The 12,228-nt window shown below is 32.4% G+C and overlaps 1 protein-coding gene across 7 annotated transcripts in view; it reads right to left on the reverse strand.

The window, feature by feature from the left end:
- The window catches only part of LOC125055008, a 31,514-nt gene that overhangs the window by 11,614 nt on the left and 7,672 nt on the right, over nt 1-12,228 (reverse strand). For 5 of the 7 annotated variants that reach the window (XM_047657193.1, XM_047657197.1, XM_047657196.1 and 2 more), the window contains exons 2-5: nt 5,430-5,544; nt 4,705-4,855; nt 2,670-2,857; nt 1,540-1,611 (exon numbers count right to left, since the gene is read on the reverse strand). In XM_047657193.1, the coding sequence (XP_047513149.1) occupies nt 1,540-1,611; nt 2,670-2,857; nt 4,705-4,855; nt 5,430-5,528 (510 nt within the window). In that variant the 5' untranslated portion in view covers nt 5,529-5,544. Of the gene's footprint in view, nt 1-1,539; nt 1,612-2,669; nt 2,858-3,479; nt 4,152-4,704; nt 4,856-5,429; nt 5,545-12,228 lie in introns of those variants that run through there. The other 2 variants (XM_047657195.1, XM_047657198.1) reach the window with 2 other exon arrangements.

Here is a 12,228-nt window from a genome sequence, read left to right on the forward strand (position 1 = left end):
TTGACACATAATAAATAATACTAAAGTTAGCCGACATTTTTTTTTTTTTAATTTATTAATTAGAACTAAAAAATATTTTTTAGAAATACCACTTATATTTAAATAGCAGCAATTTTTTTTAATTAATTATTTATTGGAAATTTGGAAACAAAGTGGAAAAATATTAATTCTTCAATATTTCTTAACAGTGGCTTTTAATCTTCATTATCATCATCAACAAATATCAATCTTGAAATTGAATATCTAAATCGTGATCGTCATCATCAGCATTATCCTTATTTTCTTCCTCTGTAAAAAACAAGTTAAACAATGAAGGTCTGAAAAAACTAAAAAGATACAAATAATATGAGAAACGAAAATAATTTACCTGATTGTTCTTCCAGCGACTTACTGACAAAACCCGGTAATTGATCTCCATCGAACCAATGAAAATCATATTTACCATCTTGTAGTGTCCAGCCATTGTTTTCGGGGTTGAAAATATTTATCATCTTCATACTTGCATTGTTCCAAAGCTAGCCTAGCTTTACAAGGTGGTAAGTTACTGGCATCGAAGTTTCTTAAATTCTTTCGATTGAATTCTTTATTTATATCAGATACCATGTATGTAAATGATAAACAACTGTAGTCTGGCAGCATCTACATCAATTATTCCAGGAACGTTGTAAACATCACAGATAAATTTTTGTATTATGTTGAATACACGTTCTTCTTCATCTACATCACCAACAAAATCCAACTTACCAAAACGGTGAAATGCTTGTTGGTACTCTTCATTTTTCTTCAAAATATTTAACGGCTTTTGCTTGCCCTTTTTGAATAATAATAATTTTTCAAGTAATTTTCATGGCTTTAACAGCGCAGTCGGTCTCACTCAGTCTCATGCGCGTAGATAATGCTCTCGCGCTCCCACTCATAGAGATATTAAAATTTAGTTTAGGGGATGATTGGCCCCTTGGATCGGTCTGTCTTCTTGTCAAAGCTTTTAAAATAGTTGTCGGATGAACATATATAAAAATGGAGCGTCAGAATTTACGTGAAGTTGACTAATTATTTTGAGACCCTTAAAGCGTCTGTTAAGCAATATGGCCGACGGAAAGTGTCTGGGAGTATTGACAATTTATTTTTAACTATACACTCGAAAACATATATAAAAATCAGCCATGAGAATTTACGTGAAGTAAGTAATGTTTTTGTGTACCTTGATTACCTGATACCTGGAAATTGGCCGTTTGACCAAACTAGCAGGTAGGCATACGATCATAGTACATACTAACACTACCCAATCGTCCACATTTCATCCGTCAGAAAATACGTGACGTCTGGCGGCCCTGGGATCTTGGACCATGACTAAGCAAAGCTCTCATTAGGAAAAATTTACTTGCACATCTGTTTATGCGAGATGCCATCAAGAACTCCCAACTTTTCATGCATAATATTGTTCCAACTATCGTTTTAAAATACTCTACCAGGTCCGTAGTTCTGGCAAAGATTTCCTCAAACCATGCATACATGCCAATAAATTGGAGGTGAACATACTTTTCTTACCATATAGCTGTACCGGTTTCTTCTCCTGGCTAAGCTCATTATACAAACACCGGTTAGGACCAGCTGTGGACAATTTCATACTGATTACAAAATCTTTCTTAGCTGATAGCGATATCTCTATACGGCGAACAAGACACGGTTTTCAAAGCAGAATCACTACATAGTATAAAACAAAGTCGCTTTCTCTGTCCCTATATCCCTATTCCCTATGTATGCTTAAATCTTTAAAACTACGCAACGGATTTTGATGCGGTATTTTTTTAATAGATAGAGTGATTGAAGAGGAAGGTTTATATGTATAATAACATCCGTTAAATAATGGAGAAATACTGTTATTTTTGAGGATTCTAATGTGATGTCGTAAATAATTACATTTTTTTGCTTACATTGCAAATGCAGGCCCCTACGAGATTTATCAAAATAATATACTAAGTATTGTACACATTGAAAAGGTCTACAGAAAACTCCGCGATGGCATATGTCTATCTCTTATGGATATCCCACAATAACATTTTTTTGTCTTTTACTTTTTACGACAAATAATCGGTAATTTTCGAAGCGATTTTAACCAATACAATATTAATCGTTATCCAATTAAATACCGTGCGAAGCCGTGGCGGGTCGCTAGTTATATATATTTTACAAGCCCAAGAGGCTTCACCTACTTGCCTATTAGATTGACAATCATGAAACAGATTCAGAAATCTGAGGCTTAGACCTAAAGAGGTTGTAGCGCCATTGGCTTTTTTTTATTATTTTTGTTATATGTATATATTTTACAATGATTATTTGTTAACAGCATAAAATTAGGTATTTTTTTATAATCACGTATGATTTATGGGAAATATGTTTGTTCTCATATTCATATAAACTTTTTTACTTACAGTCTGAGGTGTTAAACAAAAGATGGTGCGTTTACTATAATTGTGATTGGTCAAACGAAACGACAGATCGTATTTCTGTCTCTGTCTGTCGGTGAGGGACAAGAGCCGTTGATATAAATAGGAAATGAGTGATAGACTATTCATAGTGTTGTAACATCCACTGCGAATATAGGTAGTAAACAGTGTGAATAATCTGGTCCTTCTAGTGATATAGTGATAATTGTACGATTAATTTACCATAGCAGCGGGTACAGCAGCGGGAACAGTTTCCAAGTGATGAGGTGAAGCGGTGTAGGCCCGTAGCAATATGTGCTGGGCAGCAAGCAAACCGCCCAACGCGGCAGCCAAGGCACCACAGCCGCAACACCACCAAGCGTACTTCTTCCGTCTGCATGACGTCTCGTTGCCATTGCACCCTACGGATGCTGCAATTTTGGTATTTCATTAAAAATCTACTAATAATACTTCAGTCCCTTTTGGGCTTTTGGGTCTGCCAAAATCAAGGCAAATCAAAATGTTGTCAATTATATTCCAGCATTTGAATAAAAACGTCCATAAAACGTCGTAGATATCATTTAACTATTGAAGTATGATTATGACTATTAGGGGGTTAAGTAATCGATTTAATGTACAATTTAATAATAATTAATAATCAAAAAAACGAACTTTATAAGGCGATACTATTCTTAAATATACTAATACGACTCGCATTAAGTCATATTCAAGTCATTAGTTATTTAAATTGGTAAAAAAATTATAAAAAAATTTATTCAGCAATAAATAAGTAAATAAATTAGGTTTGGTAATATTCATGTAGACAATGAGATGATTTGATATATCTATTTTACAAAGCATCCTTAATTAAATAAATAATACATTAAAAAAACTTCTTTCGAGACAGATACGAAAAAGATTACAAAACAATTACTAATTTAAAAAAAACTTATTCAAAAAGAATGGAAATAATTATTACCATCCATTCCAGTAATATAACCATTTTTGAATTCATATTTTAGGGTTGGTAGAAAAAACAATTATATTATTTACCAAAATAAGGTGGTGGTGGGACGTAATGCGGTGCCACATCAGCTGCTATTGTCGATTGTGGTGTCGACACTTGATACTGTACCACTTGCATAATACCACAAGCTTCCATATTCATACACTCAAAAAGTTAAATACCAGAAATAACATTTTAACAACACAACGAACGAAGTTTCAAAACGCGCGCCATTTCGCGAAATCGATATTTATGCACGCACTGGTTACTAACACGACTATTTACTTCACATAAATACTTTTTCACATCGATTTTCCATTCACATTTTAATCTATGTTAAAAGTGTATAAAACTTAAACGTCACAATTTCGCGCGAATTTAATATGGGAATATTCACTGACATAGTTTTTGTCATCTAACAATGGAATTCACTGTTCACAGACTATTAATTAAAAATTAAATTTAAGATATCACACACATTTTCTTTGGGTTATGTTCCAATTTATTATTTTAATAAGCGTTTAGGACGATTATTTATTGTAAAGGACGCGACTAGGTTATGTAGAGTACAACAATGAAATGTTTCGCGCAGACGCAGTAGTGAGTAGACACGGCCTCAGGTAAAAAGGTTTCAAATTGTACTTACAATGTAAGTATTAAACCTTTGGAGCATAGACTAAAAAAAATACATTGACAGGAACAGGTACAATTTTTTGTAAGGTTTAAACTTTAGAGGTTTTTACTTGAAACTGGCATAAAGTTGAAGCTGTTGCCATAATATTAAAAAAAAAAAAACTTTAGAGGCATCACTACTGTGGGAATTATTTTGGACACCTGTTTTCGAAATATGTTTGCGTAAATCAGTGTGACAAACGTAACAAAGCCTTTTGATCGGAAGATATAAATTCATGATCTTTTCACATTCACGTCAGGTTGGTTATAATACTTTAAATAAGGATTTTTAGAAGTTGTTTAATAGTACCTGGGTGCACTTTATTAGCCTTTCTTTTAAACTAAGCTTAAAATTCATTTCAGCTAACTGCATGTTTACTCTGATTTAAACTGAAATGATTACAATATGATGATGCAGTAGTCAACAAAATCATAGAGCGATTTGTTTTTGACTTGAAGAACATTTATAGTTCATAGTGCTTTTTTTTAATCAGCGATAGAGCTCAAGTATTATAACTTGTTTTTCAGTGAGTTTAATCTTTAATCATAATTTAAAAAAACGTAAATCTCTTATGATTCATTCAAATAATATATTATTACCATTATTCCGTCGGTTAGTTGCCAGCACACTTGTAGGGGGTCTTGGTGGTAACGCAGGGGGGGTGTCAGTTTTGGCGGGGGGCGGAGGGCCTGGATCGTCTGCGCATGCGTATTGCGCTGACGCAGGTTTGCATGTGCAAGCTACTTGATACTGAAATGAGTAAAATTAAAGTATTTAATATCTAAAAGTTCTTGTAGCAATCGTTAAGCTGAGCGCATAATATATAAGATTTATATGAAGACCTCTAAGCTGGTATATTGTTCAGGGCATATAATATCGCTGTATATGATGGCACTTAAGCTTACCATTTAACCTGTAGTTTAGATTTTTCAATATCAATATTTGTTGGAGTATACCAGAGACAAAATTTCTGAATTATCTGTCAAATATGTCAAACTTCAAATAGAAAAAATGGTTTGGCAGCTCCTGAACACAGATTTCAGTTTAAGTCACGTTAATACGGACCTTATCACCTTATTAGTGTGTAGTATCATTAGAATGCGTTCATAATAACAAAGTGGGTAGTGCAGGTTGCGTGTGTCAACACAAGTTCCGTATTTCTATTTCATTTAAAAATATTATTTGTGGAAAATAAAGTTCAAATATGTGTTTAAAAGTCATATATTAACACAAAGTAACGAGGACATACATAATTCAGTGCAAAATCCGTCAAACAACAAATGCCATGCACTTCAAATATAAATACTCTAGTTTATATTTTTACCTTATGCAAATCCGATGTGACGGATGCAGCAGTATCGCACTCTGGGCACGCGTCAGGCGCGGGCGAGCTCCGCGCTGACGTCACGTCCGCCATAGACATTGCTACTTCTAGACCGCTGGAAATAGACGAGAAAATTAGGACATACATTTTTGGTTCGAATTTTAAAATCCGAAGTCTCAGGCTACATAGCAAAGAAACAAATGTAAATACATTTGTTTGCTTTGTTAATCGCGCATCTCAAAAGCAACTGCTTCGAATTATAAATAAAACGTGTTAGATATATTTCGTGCATTTATAAGTAACTAACACTAGGCTATCACTCTAGAATCTAGATAAAACGCGGAGAATAAGTCTTCGCAGAACAAAGACAGCGACACCAACTAGTTTCCTAATAAAATAAGTGCATTAAACTATTTGTGTTCTAGCTACGAGGGGATTGACTTAATTACAACGGGAGTAAAGGGGAGAACAACCCCCGTAGGAAACGATTATTTTAATTGCTCGATGTCTGTGCATACGGGAAAATAATGGGGGTTTCAGGGGGGCGGTTAAATTAAATGGAAAACTCGGTACTGAAATAAAATCTGTTAACAAAATGCTTTACAATAATTTCTGACATAAAAACTAACAAATTCATATTTGCTAACATTATAATACGTCTTTATAAGCTTTTGTTTCTTTTAAGGGCAGAAGGTTCTCTTTATAATACTGCACATGGAAACACTGTGGAACCTTTTTGTATATACATATTATGTATTCCATCTTTGGCTATATGTTTAGTATAATTGTTTTATGGTATAATAATTTATGTTAACTAAACTAATAATAATACTAAATAATTAAATTAGATCTAAAACCCTATACGCCTTAGATAGCATCATATTTATTTTATAGACAGGTAGATGATAAGACCCATTTTTGGTAACACGCTGGTTTCTTAACTATGTTTACTGCAAGAGTTAACTGTGTACATAGAAATAAATAACACCCATTTGTGTACCGTGATTCGAACGCACGATCTCAGGGTTGACAGTCAGTCTCAAACCAATAGGCCTACGCTATCTTATAAAGCAATTAATAAAATCCCACGGAAACAAAACAAGTTAAATTGTTGACAGACCGCTTCGCGGGGCAATGACCGCGTCATTCAATCATAAACTCCGTGCTTGGATTAAATCATAGGCTTGTTATAAACTTACTGTATTTGCACAGAAATATGAATTACGCGAAAAACCAGTATAAATACAGGAAGAACGCTGACCGCATATGACTTGTGGCTTCTATAAATTAAGACAAAATATCTTACACTTATACACCTAGCTACAATCTCACCTTCTTAGTTTTTAGTATTGTCTTTGATTAACATAACCTTTACACATTTAAAGAAAAACTCTTTTTACCGGATTAAAGTTATGTATTATTATAAATTTACAACTATTTGACATAATTTTAAATTTATCCGACGTTTCGCGTGCTTTACAGCGTGCGTGGTCACGGTGACTATATTTATTTATTATTATTTTTTTTTAATGTTTATTTCTTAGTTTTTGCCTAAAAAAAATTACAAAATAGACTGGAATGGATGCTGCCAAAAATATGTGCCAAAAGGTTTTCATTATAAGTTTCGTTGTAGATGTTACATTTTTGCTCATTAATTACGAGCACAATTGTTCTTCGAAAGCAAACTAATATACTGCGCAATATATAAAGGAAAGCTATCGTATTAATTTCAAATTTAAAATAATTTATTCATTTACATAACACAGTGTACACTTTTGAACGTCAATAAGCTCTCCGCCACTTTTTTTGTTTTAAAAATGTTTGTAAGCTGCAACCATTACACCATGTTCCACATGACATCTTCAGTAATTAATAATAATAAAAAAAACAAAGATTTGTCCTCAGCAGTAGGTATGGTGAAATAGAATAATAAAATATCAATATTTTAATATTTAAAATGGCCACAATAAAATTAAACTACTTGTAGTAATTACTCCGTTCAGCTGCTAACCAGAAAAAAATCTATAATAATCCATCAATAATGCAAAAATCGTTTCGTTGACCACCCTTTGAATTTTCTCGTTAAGAATAAAAACGCAATGAACGGGCAGCGGTCTCCCATATGGCAGGAAGTGTTCTTAGGTATGCTATATATATGAACTAATGTGTTGCTAACGGGAACATATCAATATTATGTAAATTGAATTAATAAACCAGAGTTCTGATGCTAATGTAACCTAAGGCACTGATTTAAGGGAAATTATTTGACAGGTGGGCTATTCCATATTTAAAACTAAGGTCCAGTCATTAAATACTCTTTTGTTAGCTAATATTTTCTATGAATACTTCATGTCAATTTTAATAATTAATAAAATATTAAGACAATATTTAACGATCACATATACAGGGTGGTCAAAAAGTCGTGGATCAAATGCAAATAGGGGATAGATGAGGTCATCAGCTGCAAAAAATTGTTCTACGGGAGGTCTCTAAGCTCAACCCCTGCAGAGTTATAATTTATTTTGCGTTTTATAAGAAAATTTACTTTTTTTACTAATTCTTATTAAAATTCAAAACAATCTACTTCCTGTATCTTTTTTATAATATCCACTAGATTGGTACTGATGAGCGTTAGACATACTATTTATAGTTGTTTATTGAGTGTATTGAAGATAATACTAAGTTATACGATATAATTTTTTTTCAAATCAAAACTTTTTGTTTACTTCAGTGGGGTCTCTGTGAAAAAAAAAATGGTGCGTGTACTTATGTACGCGCGTAAGAAGTTATACTTCTTTGGCTTTCTTTATTTTTTTTAAATATTAAATAATTAATAATAAATATTTAGCGTTAATAATTTAACAAATTTAATATTTTTATTCAATTATTAATTAATATTAATAATTATTTATTATATTATTAATTCAATTTAATAACTAGGTATATTTCATAACCTTTTAACTAAGTGACAATAGGTCCCTGTGAAAAAGCATTGCTAAATTTCTTTGAAAAAATAATTAAAACTCCTTTATTTGTTTAAAAGGTAAATGACAAATGTCATTTTGATCATTCAAAATTCTTGGCATACGAACTTCACGCATATTCTATTTCTTTGTACTTGTAGATTGTCTTATTCCCATCTCGCTCGCGCACGCTATAATCACACTCCCAATTTTGTGTCACAGGTGCGCGCGCATCGTAAAATTTCACTCTCATAAATTTTTCATAACGCGCCTAAAGAAGTATAACTTCAAAAATCACTCTACCGAAAAGTGACCCTGTATTACAATTTTTGGCGCATTTCATAGGGATTCTGAAAAGGTATTACACGTAGCCATGAGTGGCAAATATTTGATAATACTGTATACACTTTTTTTATATATAAAAAAAGGTTCAAACGTTCGAAATGAATGAAAGAAAATATAATTATAAAGTGATTGAATACATTTAACTAAGTGATACCTAATTTGGCTGTGTTGTGCGATGGTGTAAAAGTGAGGGTAAGTATGTGGATGTGTCTCTTTTTAAGCATAGCTTAAACAAGTCCACGCTTAAATAGATCGTTGTAATTCAACAACAACAATAATTCATACAATTTTTGACCTTAACCTGTTATTGTGTAGCAAACATTGCAAAAGCTATTCACATGGGATTCTTTTGAAATTGTCCATTCTTAACAAAAAATATTTTACCTGAATTAAAATCATTGTGGTGTTGAAAGTTGACAATAACTACGATCTGTATACGCCTTTATGTAAAGTATGTTTATGAAGGCACAATGGGCAAGGGGCAGAGGAATTTTCTCTGTTGCAGACCTGGATAAAGCCTGTGACCAGCACCAACTGTCCAATTCCAATATATTTAATACGAATTTAGTATGTCTGTGTACGAAGTCTCGTTTCTGAGTCTTACTCTAAGATATGTCGGTGTCGTTCTCCGAGCAATTATTATTGTAATACTAATAAAAAAAAACAATAGCGTGGTGCTATCGATTTCAGGATTTAGAACCGCACTGTTATCCCCTATGTTACCATATATCTATTTTCTAAAATATCGAATTGCACGACTGTCAAAATAATACTGTTGCAACATTACTTCAATTTGTTCATCTAATATATAAAATTCTCGTGTCACAGTTTTCGTTGCCATACTCCTCCGAAACGGCTCGACCGATTTTGATGAAATTTTTTGTGCTTATCCGGTATCTATGAGAATCGGCCAACATCTATTTTTCATCCCCCTAAATGTTAGGGGTAAAAAAAATAACCCCTAAATTTAGTTTTTTATTTTTTAGACAAAATTTTTAATATCTATTTTTTTATGATACAACATACAAAAATACATACAACCCCTAACTTTCACCCCTCTACGATCAACCCCTATTTTTTTATTATAAATGATATGGCAAAACGACGTTTGCCCGGTCAGCTAGTAAAAGTATACTTTAACAAAATTTACGCGACAATTTAAGGAAATTCAATTTTTTAGTAAGATATTCAAAGTAACAATGATAATCTTGCCCATAGATATGCATATAAACACCTTTAATAAATGTTTTTGTAACGTTGCCCATACATTAGAAAGTACTATTGTGTAACAGACAGATTAGGTATACCTCAGTCACGATTTGACCTAACACTGTACGAAATGGGAAATATACTCCTTTGTCAACGAGGAAAATACACTTTTAAGTTTTACGTAAAGTTTTTTATATGCTGGACATTAATGTTTTAAAATCGGAAGTAGCATTAATTATGAATTTTAAAATGAGCCACAAATACTAATTTTGAGTTGTTTTTAAGGATTTTGTATACGTAATAGTATGTATGTTATGTAGATTTTTGCACTATTTGCGCTGATTTCTTAAAAATTAAATTTTCTTTCAAAGAGAAAGAGATCGCTGGAACTCGCTTTGTACTGATTTTTGCAACTTAGTGTTAATAAAGCTTCATTAATTATTATAATGTAACAAAAGTTAAAAGAGATCATCCTGTCGTATTTTTAAGATGAATTATTTTCTGTTTATCTATATGTTTGTTTGAAGTTAGGTGTGGAATTTTAGGAACACTAGATAATTCTAATTCATTATTTTAGTTAAATTGGCTTGCTCTTTCTAATAATACTTGTAAAACATTATATTTTTTTTTTTTGTTAAGTTTTCGAAATGTATATATTAGGCGTATCCGTATGTTGGAGAAATATTTTAAATGGGACGCCATTTTATTAAAAAGAAAAATTGTAAAAAATTTCAAAACGAGTTTTAATATTGTGTCAAGAGGCAGAAAATGTATATGTAGCTAGCATTAATATAAACACATGTCAGACAATTAAGTACATAACGACGTTTGTAACGCAGACAATTCACATGACAAAAATAGTTCTTGACAATTGACAACAAAATAAGCTCAGTAAAATAGAACATAATAACGTAAGTGTAGCCAATTGTAGCCTTAATTACTCTTAGTAATTAAGTAAATACCAATGAGCACATTATAATTAAAATGTCAAAAGCCTGTCCAGAAGGCATATACAGTATTAACAATTTTCTTAACTTACATAGTAATAATAATAATCAATAAATCAATAAATGTTAATACACGGAACAAACGCAGGCTGCAATTTCCCCGTACTAGACTATCTAAAGTTAGTAATTCTTTTTTGGGGAAAGGGATACTCTTCTTTAATAAAATCCCAGAGGCTCTTTTATCTCTGCCTTTCAATAAATTTAAGAAATGTATTAAAGAAAAGCTGTGTAAAAAGGCTTACTATAAAGTCAACGATTATCTAGTTGATAAAAGGGCCTGGGACTAGTGCTAGACAGACTACCTCTAATTAATTTGCGATATTTGTTTTAAAATAAGTGTTGTTTGATGATTTGATATTTTAAAAGAGTACCGAGAGTTTTTTATGCCGGCTTTTTCTCTCGGCCTACACCCTCTGTCTTCTTTGCCGATGAGTAGGGATGTCTACAAATTCAAATTTAATGACGTGGAATAAGTGATACATGTATCTTATGTTCCATAATAAACATATTTTATTTATTTTTATTTTATTTTAAATAGAAAATAAAAAGTTTGGTCGCTGTGGCAGTGTACCTTTAACGCTGGCAGCATTTCCTCGCTGTATTGCGATACTTATTCGTTGAGCGAGGAAAGCACCAGCTCTGGGGTCACCGGTACTATCTAACAGGCGCCAACTTAAATCTTTAATTAGCACCTGTGCACTTGAACCCCACGGCCCAAGAGTCTCTACTCAAATGGGAACAAAATCGTTCTTATATCAAAATATCTTTATAAGGTCAACGTTAATAAACAGTTCTTAAGACCCAACTTAAATAAGAAGAATATTTGAGTCAAATTCGCAACTTTCTCTGACCTCCGACATGGGAACTAAAACTATTATGATTCCAACTACCAATTATACGTTTTATGAGTACTTTCGCGATTCACGATTCTCCTCCAAGAGCGAATTACGCCCAATGTGATAAATTCATAAATGCAATATTTATGTTTGATTTCAAACCTGAACATATGAGTTGTTTTGGGAATTTGTAATCCCTCTTTTGTTTTACAGATTTTCATAGAGTTCCTGCTATTTTTAACCTAGTAAGAAATATATATAGTATACTAGCAGACCGGCCAAGCGTTGCTGTGGCTAAAGTTTTTGTTATATTACATGGTAGCAAACTATTCAAGGGAAACGGTAGGAGAACACCAGTCATGGGGACCACCATGCTTTTTTGGTGGTTATGCCATTAAATTGTAGCTTATGTGAAACGTTGGTACTTTCAAGTTTCAAC

This window comes from Pieris napi, chromosome 13, assembly GCF_905475465.1.
Source record: "Pieris napi chromosome 13, ilPieNapi1.2, whole genome shotgun sequence".
Lineage (NCBI taxonomy): Eukaryota > Metazoa > Arthropoda > Insecta > Lepidoptera > Pieridae > Pieris > Pieris napi.